The sequence below is a fragment of the Staurois parvus genome, unplaced genomic scaffold (assembly GCF_062004578.1).
Source record: "Staurois parvus isolate SC_StPar_1 unplaced genomic scaffold, SC_StPar_1.0 ptg000346l, whole genome shotgun sequence".
Lineage (NCBI taxonomy): Eukaryota > Metazoa > Chordata > Amphibia > Anura > Ranidae > Staurois > Staurois parvus.
The window spans coordinates 1,285,849-1,310,163 of NW_028318142.1; the positions used below are offsets into that span (position 1 = coordinate 1,285,849).

Below are 24,315 nucleotides of genomic sequence, written 5' to 3' on the forward strand. Positions count from 1 at the left end.
CATTTTTTACGTTTTGGGCAGAGCAGAAAATATTGGGCTGATCTTTGCTTGAATGAGGACTGCATTCATTCTGGTAAACACTTCATTGATGATTTACTTGTTCTAGGAAGCATTCTGTAGAATTTGTTTGACCTTTTTTAAAATTTGGACCTGCGTAGAATGTGCAAACTTCTACACCTATATTCAGGAAAATTTGCATAAAAGGTGGTTCTGCTTACTACAGTTGGCCTCTTAAATGGCTATACATAAGCATCTGTACTGCCCATGGTGGGATAGGAGAACAGGTTTCGGAAACCCCATTTTAGATATTTGCAAACTCTTTGTCCGTTTGTAAATTTTTTTTTTTGTAGTTAAACTCACCTTGATTGTTACCTAAATGCAACTGAAACTATTTTTCTCCATGGTCTTTATTATTAATTACATAGGGACAATGAAAATTAAATACTCTAATTGGAAAAAGAACACCACTTGACATATAAGCGACACACACACAGCAAGGACATCGAAAATGTACATTACAACAATGTTGTGACTAGACTCATGGAACTAATGTCTGCAGACTAAAACCACAACACTGAATGAGGAAACTAATAGAATTCTATGTTGTGACTAATGTTCTACAAAGGTTATGGCGGGACACAATATGTATCTTACCAGTAAAGAATATAGGGGATTTACTTCGAATTTCCTCCAACTTTTGAACGAACAAGGCATTCATTTCCCTTTGAAGGGTGCCCATTTGCCTTCGAGAATTTTCATGCCAGCCCATAGACTGTTCGGGACTTCCAATACTCTCTAGGCTGCTGGAGCTAGAGGAAACTGAACCACTGCCGACAGGTACCAAATTGACAGTACTTCCATACCTGCCACCTGTTTGGCATTGCCATCTCTGTCTAGGATTACTTTTTATCCCAGCACATTTAGAGTCTCCATTTTTCTTTCCCGGAATAACAATAGACTGTGAGTTTCGGGGTGGATCATTGGCATTCCCATGGTCACTGAGGGATAATAAGTCTGTCTGTTGTCGCCTTGGCTGATCTGTAATACCATAATATTTCAATTCTAACCTTTCTTCTTGCACACTGCTATAATGTTCGCGAGCTTTAATGTCATGTATAATTGGCTTGGTGCTGGTATTATCACTCCACTTACAGTCTAGATCAGGGCTCTCTTTAGAGCCAATCATGCATTTCATACAGTTGGTGGCCATTCCGATCCTACCTGAACCATTCATTGAGCAACGTGCGAACACACCCATTTTATGAGAAGGGCTGTCATGATGGGGGACTCTTTCAGATCTCCGAAATGATTCGCTGAATGTCGTTCCCCTAGAGATACGAACATGGCCTTTGCTTTTACCAGAGCTACAACTCTTACCTTTCAATCCCTTGCTGTGCATTTCCGTGGGAGTACCGTCCCTAGATGGTAGAATCGGAGAAGCACTTTCAGCCTCTGTATCAAAGCGGGGTATAGAGGAATCATCTGTCTCTCTATCTTCACTAGCTCCTTCTGAGCTGTTGTCTTTGGAATCAATGGCAATTTCTGGAAAGCCCTTTTTGTGTTTTTGCTGGCCTTTAGTTGGAGCACTGGCGGTTCTTCTCAGTATGTGACTACTAATGGAATGTTTCCGATGGAGCTGCCCAGCAGCATGACTGTCCAGAGAGGCTTGCTTTGGATTTCTCAGAAACAGTCCTTTTAAGCCCACGGCCTGCTTGACCTGAATGGAAAGCAGCCAGAGGAAAAAAAAAAATTAGGAGTTGCTTGTACATCATGAAAAGAGCATGAGAATGTTCATGTTTCCGCCACATGTAGGTGAACATTTTTGGTCAACAAATAAAACTGGTACCAAAATTATAAAAAAACTAAAAACACATTGTACAGCTATAAGAAAAAGGTGACACAAAATAATACAATATGTTTATGATATGGCATTACAACTATAAAATTATGTAATGTAAATAAAATTTTGTGCACAGTGTTTTCCTGTTTTAGCTATTTTTTTTATTCTGTGTATTTTTCCTAGGCGGCAAACTATACCCAAGGTCCATAAAGCTCCCTAATACTGATTGAATGAACAAGTTCTTTGAGGTCTAAAATGTTATTGACAGGGTGGTGTATCTTAACTGGTCACAACTGTCATCGAATATAGGCTCATAGTCTTCTGGAAGAGGTATGTCAAACCTATCAACAGAATTAGGATTCTTAGTGTTGTGTCATTGCCAAGACAAAAGTTCCAGGAGAAACTAAAGGATTATGCCTAGTGTATAAGTAGGTTAAAGATAAGAAGACAATCAAAATGTTATAATTGAGTAAGCAGGAAAGGCTTCTATTCTAAAGAGGTATTTAAAGGGTTACTAAACCCATGGCCCTGCATTCACTATATCTTGTCCCTCAAAGTACGCAGAACATGGAAATGCAATTATTTTAGTAAATATAAACTGCTAAATACCTTTTCTCATCAGCAGTATATAGCAGTCTTGTGACTTCTATCAATGTCCAGCTGAGCACTGGTTAAAGCTTGTAGGAGGAGTTACTGTCTTATGAGGTTGCATGACCCCTGGCCCCCCTGTCTGAACAGTGCTGATTGGTGCTGCGCACCTCCCCCAAAAATGAAAAACTCTCTAGCAATACACACTAAACCGAGCATTTGCAGAATGCCTCTTATGGATCTGTACTATCAGTAGATGGATTGGGCACTTGGGAAGAAGAGGAGGATCAGAGAAGACAGGATCAAACAGCCTTTTTACACAATGCGGAGGATTAACTCCTTAGGTTCCACAGTGAGGATGACAAGCCTTCTTTACTGTATATACAGACTGATTTTACTGTTGTGGGTTTAGGAACACTTTAACTATGAGGCACTTAGGTCATCTAAAAGAAACTGACACCTAACAAATCATTTGAGGGCAATGGGAAGTGAGGTTCCAAACATGAAAGGAATAAGGAGAAATTATAACAAGACTCCTTTTAATATATTAAGCTTAAAGTTACAGTTTAGATATTTCAGTATTATTTTATTATTATGTCTCATATCTCAAATGTAGATATTTCAAATGTTAAAGCCCAATTCTGGGCAAAACACGAACCCCCCTCCTGCCCCCTCTAATGGCTGGCATAAAAAAATAAATCTAAATGCTCCTTTTACTAACCTAAAACCGCAGTTATGCGACTCTCTTTTCCAGAGTCTTTTCTTCAGTGTACATGAGGCATGGTTCTTCTTTGTGTGTCCATGTCACATGCCTACGTGACGTGGACACTTCCTATTGGCTGTCCAGTGGCAGGATTCTCTCAGGATCTAGAAGAGGTGTGATGGTAGTGCAAGGGGCATGTCAGTGACCAGCTAGTGTGGGCATTTCTGTAGGGAGTGAAGTGCTGGTCCCCGCACCTGGAAATGGTGCCGGCAAAAAGCCCAGAAGGTGGATTTAGATGAATATACCTTAACAAGGTAAGGAAAAAAGCATGCAGGATGCAGAGGGGGGAGAGGGGGTCATGTTTTGTTTGAAGTTGGGCTTAAATTTTTTTGCCCCAAAATTATTTGGCATTAGTTACTATAAGCAGAGGTACTGCCACAGGCCAAGCAGTCACTTGTAGCCTCGAGACAAATGAGCCTGTTGCCGATTCCTCATAATGGTCTTTCCCTCCTGAATTTTTCTTGTATTACCAAGAGTAATAATTAAGCTGCATGCCATCATACACATATGAAGTATGCACAAGCTGTCTTAAAATCCAGGGATATATGGAGGTATTGCCTATAGCAGGGGTCTCCAAACCTTTTAAACAAAGGGCCAGTTTACTGTCCTTCAAACCTTAGGGGGCTGGACTGTGCCCAGTGAGAGAAAACAATGCCCCTTCTCTGATATTAGGGGGAGAAATAGTGCTCCATCATTGGTGTCAGTGGGGGGAATAGTGCCACATCATTGGTGTCAGTGGGGGGGAAATAGGGCACCATCATTGGTGTCACAGGGGGGGAATAAGGCCCCACTGTTGGTGTCACTGGAGGGGAGGAATAGGGCCCCATCGTTGGTGTCAGTGGGGGAGAATAGGGCCACCACTACTGGTGTCAGTGGATGAAATAGGGCCCCATTGTTGACAGAGGAAGGAATAGTGACCCATTGGTGTTGTCAGCGAAAGGAATAGTGCCCCAACTTTAGTGTCAGTGGGGGGATTAGTGTTCCATTGTTGGTTTCATTGAGGGGGGGGAATAGTGCCTCATCGTTGGTGTCAGTGGTGGAGAAATATGCCTCATCGTTGGTGTCAGTGGAAGGAAAAATGCCTTATTGTTGGTGTTAGTGGCAGGAATTATAAATCCATTGTTGCTGTCAGTGAAAGAAATAATGCCTCAAGGACCAGATAAAAGGCAACCAAAAGGACTGCATCTGGCCCCCAGGCCACAGATTGGAGACCACTGGCCTATAGCAACCATTTACATTCTTTATTTCTCCTAATGTGCACTAGAAAAGTAAACACCTGAAAATAGTTGCAAAATAAATGTGTTAATTTTTTTAAAAAGCACAACATTCAGTATTATTAACGAATAGCTAATTCTAATCCATTTTAACCATGCACTTACCTCAGCCTTTTTAGCAATGCCTTGAAAGCTGCCATTGCAGGTCCAAGCACTGAAAACATTGCAGTATTTATAGAATTCCTGCATGGTAACTGCAGTCATACCCCAAGAAAAAGAAGAAGATATGCTTGGCATACCTGTTTGATATATATTTTCAGCGCCAGGATCCAAAATAATTACGATTTCTCTGCAGCACTGAGCTCATGTGACCACTAGAGATTACAAAATACTATAAACATACCACCCCTATATAAATTAAGCCAAGACCTGACCATACATCATCCCATGTGTTTTCAGACAGTCAACTGTTAAAGCAGAGTATACATCTACAAGGGTTTCTGATGGCTTCCTTGTTCTGGATACACGTACTCTCTTCTAAAGAGAACCTGCGTAGGAGCTATCTGCTTCTACCACTTTGGGATCTGCAGTGCTTACATGTGCACAGCGCAGCACAGAAATGAACATTTATGACTCCTGGCATGGAAGACATTGAAGTATGTGGAACAGTAACAATCCTCAGTCCTTGTCTGCTGCATAGATACAGACAGGCTGAAGGTAAACAACACAATGCAATGGGTCTGTGATGAGAGTTTTCAAGGTAGGGGGACTAAAAAGCCAGAGGTAAGATGTTAGAACTTCAAAAAATGTTTGCTATCCATGGATATAACAAAAAGGCTAATGGATTTAAAAAAAAAAACAGTTATCCTTGAAAAATTACAAGGGTTTAGTTGTTTCCTCATCACATTTCAATCCCATGACATATATTAATCTAAACAAAAAAAGCACAATTAACACAAAAACCAATAGCACAACAATAGCAGTTTATATATAGATTATAGATACAGTGCAAATTGTGTCAAGCACGCATATCAGCTTTAGAATTCTTAGAACACAGAGCTGGTTAGACTGCCATTGGCTGAAGCAAGACATCATCAGACCACAAGTTGTACTGTAAGTGAGTTTATGAGTGCAGATCATGAGACATAATCATTACATTCTCCTTAGTGAACTGAGATCATGAAGAATGTATTGCTGGAATTGTCACAGCATTCCATGTATACTTGCCAACCTCTCCGGCACAATCTGCAGAAAAGCATTTTACGACCCCTGACATCTCTTTTTTGCCTATAAAAAATATATGTCCTCGATGCCTCATGAATTATTAATACTAACATTTTGCTGTGCCTGGTTTCTCTAAGCTTATTATTGCCATTGATTCCTTCTGTATAATAATGAAGAAATAAGGTATATTATCATCATTCATTCAGGCAGCTTGCAAGATAGAGCAGCTATCTAAATTAAGACATATTGGGGGGGACATTTATGGAAACTGAAATAGAAGGGGGAAGGAGCTGGAACACACAGAAAAGAGCAGACATTAAAGCTTATTTCATAAGGCAAATAAAAATGTGAAAAGCAAAAGGAACTAATAGGAACCAGATTTACTCTTTGCATCAGCTATAAACTAGTGTAGAATACGATGTGTTTGGTTCCCATGAGTTACTATATTAACTTATTAACAACAATTGGCATTATTTGGCAATGTGTAGCAAAGGTCTGAGAGGTGTTGTGGATAACATCAGATTTTATGTTTAATCTGGTTTTCAGGCCTCAAATTTTATGTTTAATCTGGTTTTCAGGCATCAGATTTTAATTGGCTGCCTATACGAACTCATTAAAAGCCAATATCTGATTGCTTATGACATCACTGCATTCTTCCTGATAGCACAGAAAGACGCAATCATTCTTTTAAAATTTAGGGAACAACAAGGGCCTTCTTCCAAAAACACAGGAGAACTAAAAAGGCAACCTGGTCATATAAATATGGGTTTATAAGGGGGGCCCAGTATTTATCAATGCTACCAGTAATTATTGGCTGGGTGGACGTTCTTCTTCATGCTGGCTCATGCAAAATAATGCCCAGTGTGTAGCAGAGCCAGTTCTTTGGGATAAAGATGCAAGCCCATGCATGAATGCGGAAATGTTATTGGTTAAAAATACCAAGCATAGTCACTCATGCTATTTGCTGGGCAGGCAGTCTATGACTATCTCATTGCTAGTTTTTGTAATTGAAGTTACAATATACGGTGAAGCCCATGCGTGAATGCACAAATGTTATTGGCCATAAATACCAAGCAGAGGCACTCATGTTATTTGTTGGGCAGGTAGTCTATGACTATCTTATTGCTAGTTTTTTTTATTGAAGTTACAATATACAGTAAAAACCTTGCTTATCAATGTTTAAAAAGACATACAGTAACTATTGTTGTTGCCCTAAAAATTCTGCTTAAAAATGATGAATAAAAGCATAATAAAACAATCTTACTGGCTGTAGACAGTATCAAAAACCAGTGTGTATCTCTTGACCATCCTGGCATTGCTCAGATGATCTTAACACAGGGTTACTGTAATTTATGTCATATTTGGGTGTGGAAAGGCACAGTATGGAAAGAAGAAGGCAGGACGTTAGTCTTGCAGGTATGAATTCTGTGAGGAACACAAACGTTAAACACAACTTTGGGCTTCAAAATATTTTAAGATTTTTAAATTTAAAAATGGCTTTTGATGTTACTCCTTTACTGAGGATTCCATTTTGTTGCTAACAAGATAAATGTGAATGTTTTCAGATGTGGATGTTTTTTACATATAGACAACAAAGGTCATACTGTATGTGGTTGATGTGGTACTATACATACAGGAATTGAAGACAGGCCATGTTTGGCAAATGTGGGCATTCAAAGCCAGCTTCTATGCTTTGGAATCTCTGCAGTCAGTGATAGTCTGAGGACCTGAAGATGCCACAAAAATAAAGGCCATAGCTCATCCTGCCAATTGCTTGAAACTAATATTAGATGTGGCAGTCAATTCAGTCTACATATAGAATGCATTTCCTGTCTTGTTCCATTATACCTGTACAACTATATAACATGAACCTGTAACTTTGCTGATTCAGAGCAAAATGATGGGTTCTCTTGATAGCTCACCTCCTGCCATTTACATTTGCCTTCTGCTCACTTCCCCGTTTTCCTGTTGGCCTGCTGGAGCTCTGACATGTTAGTCTGTGTTGGCACTTACACAGGTTAATGGGCTTACCTCTTCCCCGAGGTGACAGTGTTTTTGAAACGGTATTGGATAAATAGATACCATAGGTCTTTGTTGATTAGACCATAAAGCCTATAGAGTTTCAACCCCTTAGCTCTGCTTTTTATCCCTAGGATCTATGGCATTTCCCCAGTATACGACACGTAAAAACAATCTCTGCGCCTCTCTCTCTTTAGGACAGGGTTTAGACCTCAATAATGCTCATTCTAAAGTCCCCTGACTTATGTAAACTGCCAACACTACACAGGTAGTACTCTGTGTTATTTACATGATGCTATTTGTACTTCTATATGTGGTGAACTAACTTTTCATCTAAATACAGACACTGTACTTCTCTCTATATGCAGTTCTACAGGAGATATGAGATTAAATACATTCTATTGTACTTACATTGTATTTAAGAAAGAAACTTTCTGAGAATTTAAAAAAGTGACAGTCCTATGGACTTGTTATTAGCCACTTAGACATTGTGCCTCCGTGGGAGGAAGATGATTAGTCATTTAGACATTGTGCCACCATGGGGGGGGGGGGGGGTGAAGGGCTCCAGCAGGGTAACAGAGCAGTATAGGAGCACAGTAAAGGTAAAGATCACTGCAAATTGTTAGAGCAGCCTGTCCCTTTGTCCTGAATGGGCAAAGTGACTGGTGTACTTTGTAAGAATGTCACAATGAAATTTGTGAAACTGTAAACTCCAGTGGAAGTTGATGCTTATGCCTTGTTTTCTTTCAGTGTTTAGTGAGTTACTGGTCTGGAAAAAGTATACAGCCAGTGAAATTTGAAAAACTCTGAACTTCCTCCTTCATTTATAGCAGCCAGAATAAGGATGACCACCCCAACCTGCACCTATAAAAACAGTGAGCTACCACAGCCCATATTTCAATCTATACGCATTAAGATCTAACTTGCTGCTATGCAGAACATTGAGCACGGCTGTCTATAACAGATGTGGAATGGTTGCATAGTAACAAGAGAAACAGCAAAACAGAATACTTCATGAACCTGTAGAAGCATTGGGAAACCTAAATATGTGCCATGCCTTAAAATATCGTATTTGCCGAAAAATGGCATTCGTTTTCAGTCTCCAGGATTATCCTTGTCCTAAAAGATTGTGACATAGATTTTTTTTTGGAATAACCTTCTTCCAGAAAATCCTAATGGGTCACTTTGTTAAATGAACTGTGAAACACATCCAAACCAGCAAGCTGCATGCCAATTAATTGCCCTTCTGGGACCTAACACCATCAATGCTCTAAAAAGCTTTGTTTGAATTTTTACAATGAAAAATGTATGAAGGGAGGGAGCCTCCTGGGAGTTTGCAGGCTATATAATTTGACAACACAAATATATAAAAAGATACATAAGACAATGCAAACCAAATTATCAGCGGAATGTAGAAGTTGGCAAGTATACGGATTAACTCGAATGCAAACATTCTTGAACGAAGAAACAACACATCGGATGCATTCACACAAAGCACTGTGAAATAGACATTTCACCTATGACATGAATTTGTGGATTATTGAGAATGACAATGAAGTGCTGCTGTATGCAGTGCATTTCCTATGTGCAATTGTAATAAAACAAACAAAACAATCTAAAAGAAAAGAATTCAGTTAGACATTAATTGGCAACCCAGATCAAATGCAATATTATTTTGTTAAAGGAAAACCAAGACCCATTTAGAAGGCGATCCAGAATGGCTCATTTCAAATAGACTGATATGATTACATGCCTGGATTTTTAATACAGAGGGAACCACAGAGGATTCTGACAATTTTTGGTCAGGTGACCATAACTGATTGATGAAGAAATTAGCATTGCTACAATAAGGGATCTAGAGGACAACAATGAGAAAACAGAGAAAAAAAATTACTTGGACAAAGAACAATGTTGACTTTAAAGTCCTAATAAAAGGTAATTGGTAAATCCTGACTTGCTAGTAAAAGACAGCATTTTGCAAGTTTAATTGTATATAGGGTATGTCATTTTGTGTTTTATATATAATGTGTCGCAATTAAGTCACGACATTTACATTTTTTGCATTGCAACCAAAACATTATTGTGATTGCAACTGTTAGCACAGTTATTAGAACCTGATGTTACTGCTTGCAATAAACAGGTGTAAATATTTGTAAAATGTCTATAGCTTGTATAGTTTGGGCTGTATCTGCCTGCTGTGTAGTTTTGACTATTCTATTCCCTCAGGCACAAATCATTTGTAAAGGACCATCTACGTTATATACCATCAACAGCGACCATAACTCATGGGGTATTTCTGTATGTTAAATGCTAAGCAGTTGACATGGCAATTTTTTTGCAGTTTGAGACTGGGATCAGTCTTTTCCCAAGTGTAATTGGGATTTTCCAGACAATATGCATGGATCTGGTTCGAAGAAAAGGCACTCAACAGGCAGTAGGCTGGCTACATCTGAGACCAGGTCTGGCAATACCGTGTTCAAGAAGGAGGCCACACAGTTGAAGATAGCTCTAATTAAGCAATTTGCACTTCTGAAACCTCTTGGTTGTTTTTAGAAGAGATGCAACCAATCCAGTGTTCCCATGCACTCAAATGTCTAGCTTCCTTTAAGGGATAGCCACACCAGGTCTCAGACATAGCCCTCCCATTGCAGGATTGAGCACTCTTTTTTCAGATCTTGATATATATATGAAAGACCTAGTCCTAATGTTTTACATAGACAGACCTACAAGATCATTTAATTTTTTCTGCGATGAGTCATGTGGCAACAGAATTTTATCTCTTGGTGCCCTATGTGACATGGCTTCGTTTACCAGTAATATTGTTTACATAATTCATGGCACAGTTTCATCCTTTGTTCTTACTAATTTTTAAGGACTGGAAGTGTACAGATGACATCAATTCTCCTAGCATCCTTTCCAAACCATACCACCATATTCCATCTTGCTTTTCCTAGTGGTGGGCTTAATTTTATTAGATAAACTCCTTCAACATAATAATCCCACTCTGTGTTCCCTCAATGCCGCTATTTATTTTGGAAATTGTTGGCTATCCAAGTACTAGTTGAGGCAGAGCAACCTAAATCCACTGGATGCTCATACACATTCAGTCCTGCCACTGCTGTAACCAGAAGTATTGGGCCATCAGTAAATTTAGCAACCAGAATTCAATAATTGGGAAGTGTTTGGGGTCTATTGTTGCTAGCATTACATAGTAAGGAGTAAAGGTGGGGGTGAGCCCAGGTCACTTTGAGGTTTAACTCTGCTTTAAAGGGAACAAAAGGGGTCTATTTAAAAATGCTTTCACATATGATGCACACCTTTCACCCAGGATTTTGCACATTTTTCCAATTGGTTCTTAATAGAAAAATGTGTAAATCTAAATTAAAGCCTTTATAAATGGACCAGATAGCTAGTTTTGTATTTTGTTTTCATTTTTGAAACTATGAAAAAGTGAGCATGTCTGAAAATCAGAAGAGATCCAAGTAATAACAAAACAAAAGGGACTATGTAGGGCCACTCTTTATTCCATCAGAGATGGGAACCATCTGCATTAGTCAGTTATACACAGACTGACAAGCATGCAGGTAGTACCATGCATTTTTATTTGAAAGCCCAGTAGGCTCTGCAAACAAGTCATGGATACTCCTTTATTCAATGCTTGTCAAATACAGATTTTAAATAAAAATCAAAATTATATAAAAATGTATAAACTTCCTAAACAGTTATAATAGATCTGACCTTTAACAGGTGGGTGTTTACTTGTGTCTAGTTTTTGAATCTGCAAAATTAATTTCTGGAGTGATAAATGCTCACTGAAACTTTGTTTTTACTGACAAACACTTTTAGCATCTGTGCCCAATCCATACCGGGGACGAACATTTATTCATGTCCAATTAAGTGAACAAATAAAATGCATATATATTTAACTTAGTGCTGTGAATGTCTGTACTAAAAGTATATGTGCAGAAATCAATGTAAAAAATGGATGTGAATGTATTAACTTTGGATGGAATGTACCATTTCTATAAAGGGTTACTGGTAGTAAACACCCCTGTTTTAAATGGATACTTTTTAAACCCTGTTAACAGGACCCAAAAGTTAGAAATGTTTTGATCATACCTGAGTGGAAATGCACAAAAAGGTAATTACACACAAAATGTTGTTATGCTTTTTATTAAGCAGAAAATAAGTCATGCTGCACCCTTTAACTCAACCTATTCTGAGATCCAACAATCAAAGTTGAGAGATACAGTTAAAGCTTTTAAACAACTTTGGTCTATTTCCTTTAAAACTTTTTAGTGTTAAAATCAATTTACATACAAATACATTGCTAAATCATGTGGCTAAAGTGGAACTGAACCTAATGCCCACTGTCAATCCCATGGACAATCTATACAGCGGAGTAGGAATTTTCTATTGGATTGAATGAAGATTTCATGTACAGTCCAAATGGAGGGAGCCTTTTGAAAAGAGTTGAGCTGAAACAAATGTAGCCACACTGTTCACATGAAACTACTTTTGTGTAAGTGGACAAACCTCAAATTTTCCCTGGTAATTCAATAATAGATTTCCAAGTGGAAGGGCAGACATAAAATTGGTTACTTGACTATTTTTTCAATTTTTTTTTGTTTGGTTGTTTCCTAGGGAATGGATAAAATCACTATTTTTTTTTGTCTGTGACCCATTGAGCCCCTTTCACTTCTTGTGAAAGAAGCAGATGCAGATCAGGAAATAAGAGGAAATATCTGTAAAATGATGGAAACCTTACCTGAGACATTGAAAATATGCATCCCTATTGGAATATTTCCCTCTATTTCTATTCTATTGAAAACTCAAAATACAGTATGGGTTGTCACCAGGACAAGCTGGGAAGGCAAACCCCCCTTTTTGACAGATGATAGTAACCCTTCACCCCTCTCCTAAGAACAATAACATTTTGGTTTTAGATACATTTTAAGGTTGCCACCTTTTCTAGGAAAAGAACTGGCCTTATGATTGGTTTTTGTTAATAACATTGGCAATAAATCCCTTGTTTGAAGGACCTTCCTTTGGCAGCTTTAATTTCCTCTCACAACTAAAACACATATCGACTCTTTCTCTGACATTGATCTTCACTAGATTATGTGCATGTTATTGGTAGGAAAACTATATTGTAAGCTTACTAGTTTAGGGATAAGAGAGAACTCCACAATATTTACTGTAAAGCTCTACAGATAGTGTTTGTGTAATATTAATGCAATTAATGATCAACGTGATGGAAAGCAAAGAACAAAAACAGCTAAGGTAGCCAAAATGTAAACTTGCAAAGCACAAGAAAGGACAAAAAAAACAAAAATAAAAAAAAACCACAACAATAATATAACACATCAAAAAGGACACTAGAAAGAGACGAGTCTCTGAAACATAAATTGGTTAATTTTTCACCCTGGATCAGCTTCATAAATGGTCTTCTAAAAGGTTGTGGATGGCCTATTAGTAGTAGGACAATCCATAGAATGAACTGATTGTTTAAATGTGTCAGAAGGAGACAATGATGCTTATGAGTTGACTTGTCAGAAAACATGCAGAATGTGTGAGTGTCTGTCACTCACTACACCTTCCTGTGACATGAGGGGGGTACCTTCATGGCTCCTAAATAGTCTCTGCTTCTAAAAGTAGATTTTTGACACAGAGAAGTCCACTGAAATCACAAACAGACAAAGTAAAGGTAAATCAGAAAGAAACAACATTAAAAGTGAAGAGAAGAACTTCACAGCTAGACTGAATAAGAGAACAAACAGTGAAACATTATGCAGGTTAGACAGACCACATACAGTAAGACGCAACAGAGAGCTTGTTCAAAGAGACAGCTTGGCAGAGTTAAAGGGTACGGGGGCGTGGGTTCTACTCATAAGACGATTTGTTTACACTGCATTCAAACAGAAAAGCAGAATATTTGACATATGCACATTTCTGGATAACATTTTACTGCTTGAACAGAAGGGACTGCAGCAACTTAAACAAAAAGAAAAAAAAAAGACAAGCTAGAAAAGAAGAAATTAGGATAAAGCGGAGACACCAAAACATTAATTATTGTGAGCTGTTAAGATTGCTTATAGTCACACTGACGAAGTCTGTATTTTGGAAAATTTCTATTTCATTGGAAATTTCTTAAAGGATACATTCATGTAGGACTATAATCTCCAGAGTGCATTGCTAGCATCTGATAATTGTCCCCTTCCCTAATTATAAGTAGGACAAATGAAGAGCTGGGTAGGTCTTACAAGACAAAATAGAATACCCATTAATATTCAAAATGGATACAGTTTTCTGAAAGACAATGTATGGGGGGATATGTGTCTGTTTAGTAGACATGATAAAAAAATGCAATAATAATGCAATTCTATTACACTTTGTACCGGCATAGAACATTACAACTTCAAACCTGACCACCAGTCAATAACTATAATACAGTTCCCTAATTCCCTTACACTCTAAACAGTCACACCATCAACATAATCTGACCACCAGATATGACCATAATACGATTCTCTTCGAATCTTTACAAACTATGACATGACCTCTGTACAAGTAATACAAATCACTTACACTTTAAACACCCCAACCACATCGCATCACCACAATGACAGACATCACAACAGTACAATTCACTTATGGTCTCTTACTGTATTCATCAGTATAGACCATTAACCAACCCAGCCTGACCTGGTCCATGGACCTTATTATAAATTCATTTTGTCACACCCTACACAGTCATAGAAAAAACTTGTCTACTTAATATGAAATTACACTTATAAATGATACATACAGGGGAAATTCATTTTTCTTTATTGAGGGAGATGACCTGCACTTTCACTAAAAATGGTCCTTATGATGTACAATGATGTAGGTCACTTCATACATGTAAATACTCGTTGTACATTCTTTTAGAGCAGCAGGTTGTTCAGGAAAAATCTTGAAGAGCCCCGATGTTCCATAAAACCCTACACTATCATTTACACTGAAACCCATCCTAACATTCAACCCTCATCTACTTGAGCTTTTAAACACCTAAAATAATATCTTAAAGTGGGTGTAAACCTCTGACATGAAATATAAGTACAGCATATCCTTCAATAATGTGTACTTGTCCAAGTTCAGAGCACTAAGTGTAATTTCTCTCTGCTGCCTCGTTCCTCTGCTATCTGCATGAATCACTTCTAACAAGTTTTCCTGATACCAAGAGATAAAAAGATGACGTGGGTTGGATCTCCAGCACATAGCCTGTGACTGACAGCCTCAGCTTTGTTCCTGTGTGCTGTATGAAGGTGGATGTGTCCTTTTCCTCCCATCAGCTCCCACTGAGCTTTTCAGAGTGTAGCTTCAGCTCCCTGCCTCCTGCTTTCTGAAAGCTCAGACAAGCTGTATAAATTCTGCACTTTGAACGGACGCAGAGAAGAAAAGACTGCAGATCTCGAGGTACTTATGTAGGAGGATTTATTTATTCTTTATGTATCATCTGAAGCTAGTCATTTCACTAAGTATATGTAAGAGTTTACAACCAAGGGTTTACAAATCAAACTTCTCCCTTTTCCCATACTAAGCTACATGCTGGGTGTCCAGTGCGCTCCTATACCTTTAAGGAGGGGTGGTCTCCCTCAGGTCCACCTGCTCTTGGTCTATCCATTAAATACAAGTGCCTCTACTATGGGGACTCTCAAAATTTGTACAGTTAGGAACTACAGAATATCAAGGTGCTGTGACAAGGCTCTGTAGCTTACGCATGTATTTGCAAATGTGTGCCAACTAAACCCCTGTTTTTAACGCATACTATTAGACAGGTTAATTTGGTATGTTTGCAGGCTGGTTGGCAAGCTGAGCTGGGAATTTTTCTCCTTTGTTTGACATGCCTTCCATGTGCTCCTTAATGTGAAGGCCAGTTATAGACTGGGGCAGTGGCCATTTTTTGTACTGTATGTAGCTAGGCTACCAGAAAATCTCTCACATGAGGTATCTCAATACTCAGGAGAAGTAGCAGAATGTGTTTTGGGGTCTTACCCCACATATACCCATGGCATGCGTGAGCAATGTAATATTTAAGTGATAACTTTGTATAAAAAAATATTTTTTTTTCTGTAATATTCAAAATATTTGTGGCAAAAAATAAAATCTTCCATGGACTCAACATGCCTTTCAGCAAATTGCTTGGGGTGTCTACTTTCTAAAAAGGGGTCATTGGGGCAGGGTTTGTACTGCTCTGGCATTTTAGCACCTCAAGAAATGTGATAGGCAGTCAGAAAGTAAAAGCTGCATACATTCCAGTATATATACCAGAGTTTATAGATGCTATATATATACCATAGTTTGTAGATGTTATAACGTTCACACAAACCGATTAATATACACAGACTGGGATTTTTCTCTTACCAAATACACGTATTAGAATATATTTTGGTCTAAAGTTATGAATAACTTTGAGTTTACTGGATATTTTATAAAACAAAAGTAAAAAGTATTTTTTTTCTCAAAATTTTCAGTCTTTTTTCATTTATATCACAAAATATAAAAAACCCAGTGGTGATCAAATACCACCCAAAGAAAGCTCTATTTTTTTGAAAAAAAGGACATAGATTTTGTTTGGTACAGCGTTCCATGACCACACAATTACCAGTTGAAATAGTACAGTGCTGAATAGCAAACAATGGCCTGGTCATTAAGGGAGGTAAATCTTCTAAAGGGCAAGTGGTTAAATATTAAAACTAAGCCTAAACCAAAACACATAATCACCACCATTAAATTTGGCCTGAATGCCTAACTATCCCCTCTAACCTAACCATAAAACAAGCTAAACTAATCAATCCCCAAACCTTTCATTAACTATCTGCTTAAGGTTAATACACTAGCTCCTTCTGCATATTAACCTCGTTGTAAGTCCTGGAGCCCCCATGTTAAGTCCTCATTGTTCTAATGACACATCTGCAATGAAATACAAAGACACCAAGCCATCAGCAGAAAAACACCACATATATGATACAGTATTCTTAAATGTTCTGAACCATCCCTGCCAGTGAAACCCGACTTCTTTTGCTGCATTTTACGTAATATACAAAAAAATTAAAACTGTCCCTTTAATTGGTACCCTTATACTACAGCTTACAAATTTCAAAAACAAAATGGGGCTTTTTGTGTACTACACGTTGAAAATGTGTGCAGGTAATATAGTACAGTAGATGTCAGCTGACTTTTATAGAATGCCATTAGTTGACGCTGGTTTGGTATTATGAGTGAAAGCTTTGGTCTTTTGCTTTTAGCATAAACTCTGTGTGTAGGAATGTCTTCTCTTGCTCCATTTCATTATAGCTGGTCATTGTCCAATTACTTATTTACTCTGGCAATTGTGTGGCCACCACATACTTGGAAAACAACCAGACTGCTCCAGGTGAGTGCTAAAGATGTACAGTATAGCCCCTCCACATACATGTTGGTGCCGGCCCGATCCGTGATCGCAGGAGCAATACCAAAGAACAAAGGTTGGCCGCACTAGCAACGATGTAGCAGATAAAATCCTTTGAATATTTCACAAGTGGTGAATTAAGAACATCACAGCTCCAAGACTGAACAGGGAAACAGTAAACGCGTTTCACACGAGCACGTGCATAGTCATTACCAAATGCACGTGTTTGTGTGAAATGCATTTACGGTTTCCCTGTTCATTCTTGGAGCTGTGATATTCTTAATTCGCCGCTTGTGAACTATTCAAATAAAGGATTTTATCTGCTACATCGTTGCTAGTGCGGCCAACCTTTGTTCTTTGGCATTACCACCATATACTTCTTGTGTTGGCAGTCAAGAAAAAAACAATGCTAAAATAGAAGTCAAGCACGAGTCAATACAAAATTGATATTTCAGTGGTAGTTCCTGCCGTCAGCTCTCATGATGAAAGCTGGGAGGTGGTTCAGCATAGCAGAACCACCTATTTGTGCTGAACTAGCCCCCTAATGAAGTTCTTCATCCTTCATTACACCATCAAATTGTATAGTGCTCTTTGCAAACATAAATAACAATTATACCAATGCATCCTCTAGTAATAGCATTATTGCACAATCAGTATAATGTAGATGTTCTCTGTAACACACACCCATGATGTATTTTATGTATCACATCAAATGAGTATTGTCTATACCCAGCATATGAGGATATATAGCCACAGCTGACATTCTCGTTTGAAAAAAAAAACCACATAGCTGAAAAAAGACCACTGGTTAATTAGGTAACCATAGCAACCTGCCTTGCCAGAACACAGGCAACTAATCATTTTGATCTGGGCTTTGCAATGAGATTTCCAGTAAACCATCATCCATCAAATGCAGCGTGTGGTTATTTTTTTTGAATTGTAAAGGGATGTTTTGTGGCATTTTTCTTGGGCTCTGTGTAGATGTGAATTATTGTGAATCTTTATATTATATACCCAGATACCAGACCTTGATCATTCATAAAAACAAATCTCAAAGGTCTTTTCTGTTTGCATGTATTGGATTCTGTATAATACAAATAGCCTTACGAGCCCATTAAGATCCAATTTTCACAACTAATGTTGCTGATTGAGTATCACTTGCAAAAAATCAGGCAATCCGTGACCTCCCTAACTATCAGCACCTCCCGTTGGCTTATTGATTGGCTACCCTATCTGGAAAGGTATGGAAAAATCTAAGATAAACTAAAGAAAGTGTGTTTTACTGGTCACAGACGGGTTACAAAATGCAGGAATCTCTTCTTTCTCTACAAACTCTTGATTGGTGAGCCAAATAGAGCAATTCTAAGACTGCACATAAAATATTAGTGGTGTTTTGTCGCAAACGTGCGCACCAGAGACTGACGCAGTCTGCCATTTTGTTAAGAGTAGTCATGTTATGCCCTTATTCTTCCCCCCCCTCACTCTGAGAGGCACAGTGACAGATGTGTGTGTGTTAAGAGTGCCACAGGCCAGATCCCAGCAGGGAGCCACGAGGTGCCTCACTGTCTCAAGAACCTGTGCCATTTCCCACCTCGGAAGAGATAAGACAAGCTTTCTCAGGAGTTGAAAGAGATTCTGACCTAATGAACCTAATGCAGTGTAGGTGACAGAATCAGATAACACTCCTCAAAATCCATTTTTCCCCTAAGTCTCATATCTTGGAATATGAGAAACTTACATAAAAATCAGACATACCGTCAGATTGGCTAGGAGAAGCCGAACAGTTTGATGGGTCACTCGACTCGTCTCACATACACAGGAAAGCAGAAAAATAGATCTCGTGAACCGTTCAGTAAAGAATTACATAATTCATATCTAATCAATTCTCAGACTTCTCTGCATAATAATCTACCCGCGGGTGGAATGTCACTTGTGCAGATGGGAAGTTATGGGCCAAAATATGACTTAGGAAAGATTTTGGCTCTAGTTTAGGCCTACGCCCAGACGTTCCCTCCCAAACGGGGTATTGGTCCTTTGACTTCAGCAACAGCCCCTGCTGGGAACTACAAATTGGGCTGTCAGGCCTAAGATTAGTTAAGTTGAAGAATTTTCCGATTAACCATCGTAATAAAGGGAGATCAAAAGCACCATTCTGCTCTGAAACTTGGATCTGCTAATCCAGGACTTTTGCAAGTACTTTAACCCTTTCAACTCTCTCTGATATCTCTTTGCTGTGCTATGGTTCTTTGTATATTTATAGATATACCTTAGTTACATTTTTTTCTGTAAATATTTTATTGCATCCATTTGAACTTTTAGTAATAAATCTTTCTTTCTGAAAGTGTTGAACTGTTTCTATAGCTCTGTATTGCAACTTACGAAATTCCTGCCTCTAAAGAGAACGCTACTGTTTGTTTTAGCCCTCTGTATAACAGGCCTGTGTTATGATCGTGTTATGCAGTCAATTACTTTAATCATTATAGTGTTACAGCTGATAACGCCGAGTTTCCGCTTTCTCTGTACATAAAGGAGGGGGTGGCAGTGTGAAGGGTTAATTGCGTGATTAACCTGACCCAGTAACAATCGCCCAGGCTGCCAATACATCGATTGTGGTCCATTAGCTGGAAAATCGTTGTGCAGGGTGCAGCTGGGTGTGGCATTGTTACGCAGGTCATATCGCGGTTTTAGATTGGCTAGTCCTTCGGTCATGGGTTTGGTGAGAAGGTCTGGGGTCTGACACCGCGATCGTGACATATTGGACGTCGTGATCATGGGATTATCGCATGTTGGTGGCGATCTTGCGATCGTGACATGTTTCACTAAGTCACATGGTTACATTACATACATTACTATCTTCTTTTTGTTATTTCACATAAAAATGATTAATTTAAAAAGAATAAATGTTAAATACTTGTAGAATCAATCATTTTCTATGTAAAGCAGAACTAACCCATCAATTTAAAGGATAAGTTCACCTTTAGGGAAAATATATATGCACATATTTTTACAAGTAAAAAATTGTGCATTTAATAATATTTCCTCTAGGATCCTGCAAAGCATTACACCCTCAGGCAGCAGACCACATGTGCAATGACAGGCCCCTGCAGACAAGTCCTCCAACTTTCTGCCCATACCTTTGTATGGGCTGTTAGAACACTTGTGGTCCATTGAGAGATACAATCCATGCTGGCAGATAGGACTTGTAGTTTATTCATTCACAGATCTCTATGAATGAATTATGCAGCTGTGTGGGCGGAGCCATCTTCAAATGTGACAAGGGCTGCAGGCAGGAGGAACCCCTGCCCATTCTAACAGGGAGGGGGGGAAACTCAGGGGGTGAGATGGGTGGTGCTGAATATGTTGTACCCTAAATAGGGGTGTAATATGTTCCAAAGGTAAACCTATCTTTTCACTTTTTCCTAAAATGGTTACATTCAAGGCATAGTATGAATAATAACCAGTGGTGGGACAAGGTTAACTAGCGCCCAGGGTAAAGATGCCAAACTGCACTCCCCCCCACCCCCCCCCCAAAGATTTATGAGCATTATATGTTAGCAAAAATCACCCCCCCAAACAAAATTAAAAAATTAAAAATTTGACCCTCAGGATTTCCTTATCCAATCCCATTTCTGGGAGGAGATGGAACAGATAGGGGAAACCCTGCACAGTCCCAATCTGCCAGTCCTGATGCCGGAGTGCTGCAGTGGCAGGAGGAAGAGCTGGAAGAGAGGGAAAGCACAGCCTGCACCTCCTCCCAGCTCTCTTCCCCTCTCCGGATTCTGCTTGTCACTTCCCACACTTAGCTGTAGCATCAGGAAATTTTTAAGTGGCATGTCACCCACCTTACATGACACCACAGCCGCCCCTCCCCCCTTGACCCAGCTCTGATGATAACTGTCACAGTTTCTTGTTATCTCATCTGAACTGCCAAGCCATCAAATGGCTGGTGCGATAATTTATCACATGTGCAGTATCACGGCAACTGCAGATAAAACAGGCTAAGTTGGCAGCTTCCTTGGCTGTAAAGGATAGTAGGGCTTAGTCCCGCTTTAATTGTTAAATTCTTTTTCCCAATTCCTTCATAGTATTAGCTCAAGGGTCATTCATTTATCACCATCTCAAATTGCTAGTTTTCTTGGCCTCCTCAAAAGACGCATACTTAGAAACTTCCTATTAATGCTGGTCAGAAGCTGGTGATATTTTCGTTGGAAAAATGTGTGCAATTATCTTTGTAAAATGTCTTTTACATAGAGAATACTACAAAAATTGATAATGACAACATGAATGTAGTAATTTGAGCAAATCTATGCAAAAAAATTTTAAGAAGATTTAAAAAAAAAAAAAATTCTTCAACAAAAACAAGCAAATAAGGCATGGTAGCGAACCCCATCTGTGTTCTGATTTTGTTTATCAGACTGTACCACATGATGTTGGAGAAAAGGTCTTTCTGCTTGCAATTTTCATGCATCACGTAACACTGACACCCCCAAAAATTACAGATATATACTATATTGCCAAACGTATTGGGACGCCTGCCTTTTACCTGCACATGAACTTTAATGACATCCCAGTCTTAGTCTGTAGGGTTCAACATTGCATTGGCCCACCCTTTGCAGCTATAACAGCTTCAACTCTTCTGGAAAGGTTGTCCACAAGGTTTAAGAGTGTGTCTATGGGGAGGTTTGACCGTTCTTTCAGAAGCACATAAGTGAGGTCAGGCACTGATGTTGGACGAGAAAGCCTGGCTCGCAGTCTCCACTTTAATTCAACTCAAAGGTGTTCTATCGGGTTGAGGTCAGGACTCTGAGCAGGCCAATCAAGTTCCTCCACCCCAAACGTGCTCATCCATGTCTTTATGTACTGTTCTCCTGGCAACCGCCAAACCCAGACACGTCCATTGGATGGCCAGACAGAGAAGCATGATCCTTCACTCCAGAGAACACGTGGTGGCATGCTTTACACCACTGCATCTGATGCTTTGCATTGAACTTGGTGATGTAAGGCGTAGATGTAGCTGCTCGGCCATGGAAACCCATTCCATGAAGCTATCTACGTACTGTTGTCGTGCTAATCTGAAGGCCACACAAAGTTTGGAGGTCTTTATCTATTGACTGCAGATAGTTGGCAATTCTGAGATTCAGCATGCGCTGATCCCGCTCTGTCATTTTACGTGGTCTACTACTTGGTGTTCCCAGTTGCTTCCACTTTGTTATAATACCAGTAACAGTTGACCGTGGAATATTTAGTAGTAAGGAAATGTCACAGATGGACTTATTGCATAGGTGGCAACCTATCACAGTACCAAGTTTGAATTCACTGAGCTCCGGAGAGCGACCAATTATTTCACAAATGTTTGTAGAAGCAGTCTGCATGCCTAGGTGCTTGATTTTATACACCTGTGGCCATGGAAGTGATTGGAACACCTGAATCCAATGATTTGGAGGGGTATCCCAATACTTTTGGCAATATAGTGTATAAAAAGACTGTCACTTTGCTCCCACCTTCTGAACCACTGCTCACCTTTACGGTATTTCCCCTCTGCTTGGTGCTTCCATGTCACAAATTATTGGCCCTGACACTGTTGGGATAGTTAGTCTATGTGTCTTCTAAAATATGTTTGTAAATTGGTGGACAGCAGCTGGCAATCCTACTATAACATGACTGGAGACAAATTGAGTAAGCCATGCAAACAAATGCATTATAATTAATTTGTACTCAGAACAGTACTGCCTCTAAATCAGAGGTCTCCAAACTGCAGCCCACTGGCTAGAAGCAGCCCTTTTTCTTGCTTTCAACTGGGCCACTATTCCTTCCACTGCCACTAATGATGGGGCATAATTTCTTTCACTGACAACAAAGATAGAACGCTACTACTCCCATTGACACCAATAATGGGGAACAGTTACTTCCATTAACACCAACAATGGGGCATTATTCCTCCTCGCACCAACCACAGGTGTCAAGTGATTCTTTACTCCTACTGCATGCCAACTCTAGGGCACTTTTCACTCTCAGTAACCTGGGAAAATTGCTTACTTCCAGCTACCCTGGGTGACTGTTTACACCCAATGACTCCAGGTCAATTTCTACCCCCCACTGGTCACAGTCTGACTCCATCCACATTATTGGGTGTTGTATGCGTAGATTGTGTATAAATGAAAAAGGAATATCTGTGTGCATGTTCTCATATCTGTTCAGATTCACACCCATACACACAGTATATATGCATACAGGAGACATGCCGAATCAAAACACTAAACATATGCAGTAGGAGACGGCGTGAAATATAAATACGTGTTTTCAACAAGCAGTCTTGATTAGCTGTGATATCAGTATTAAAATGTACACCAGAATGTTCTTTCAACTCTATACTTGGGTTGCAAATGAACAGCTGCAATCACACGGCTATTCAAAGAAAAAAATGAAAAGTCTGCAATATGACATAAAAGGATTGTAAAGTAATGCAACTTTTACTGTGCACTCAACAAACATCAATAATGAAACCAAGTAATCTTTTACTGGGCTAACAATGTCTTCTCTTTGGATAAATGGACAACAGACCAAAGTATAGTTTATAACCAAATTACTGGACAGAAAACATCTTGATTTGTGTAAAGAAAAAACTGATTGGTTATCCATAAGTCAGTTTTTATGTTTTTTTCAAATGGAATGAGGCACATAGAGAAAAAATATTTAGGCTTCCATAAGCTCCCTCTGAAAATATTCGTTCTATGGCTGTCTTGAAACCAATGCCTTTAGCACTTTCTGAGAACAAGTACGCAGATCAGAGGTTTTGATTTAAAACACACCTAAACTCAAAAACAAAAATGTAATATATTATGACTTACTAGGCCTTAGATATAGTGGCTGCATTAATTACCTTTTGTCAAGATTAGTTCCCTTATTTTTACCGGGTAATTCGAACAGTAATAAACTTCCTGTTTGGTGATCACACTCACTCACCATGTGATGCTGTATCTATGGGGAAGCGTTTGGGAGTTTATTGAACATGTCTGGGAAAGCCAATAATATTGTTTGAGATTTCAGTTCAGGGTGTAAGCATGTTAATCTGGGTACACACAGGCCAAAATCTGGCACAAACGCTCAGTTTGGAAGGAACTGGCCGACTTTTGGCCCATGTGTACAAGTCCTCAACTAGTTTCAATCAAATTGGCATGATGAAAAACCAGCATCCAATCAGTGCTGGCAGCTAATGGCTTCCAGTGCTGATCTG

At 39.1% G+C, this 24,315-nt stretch overlaps 1 protein-coding gene across 2 annotated transcripts in view; it reads right to left on the reverse strand.

Annotated features, from left to right (window-relative positions):
• Positions 1-24,315, reverse strand: part of LOC149456878 (1-phosphatidylinositol 4,5-bisphosphate phosphodiesterase eta-2-like) — a 225,061-nt gene that overhangs the window by 9,109 nt on the left and 191,637 nt on the right. The window contains exons 19-20 of one of the 2 annotated variants that reach the window (XM_089684346.1): positions 13,269-13,328; positions 1,378-1,717 (exon numbers count right to left, since the gene is read on the reverse strand). In XM_089684346.1, the coding sequence (XP_089540472.1) occupies positions 1,378-1,717; positions 13,269-13,328 (400 nt within the window). The remainder of the gene's footprint in view (positions 1-1,377; positions 1,718-13,268; positions 13,329-24,315) is intronic. The other variant, XM_089684347.1, reaches the window with a different exon arrangement.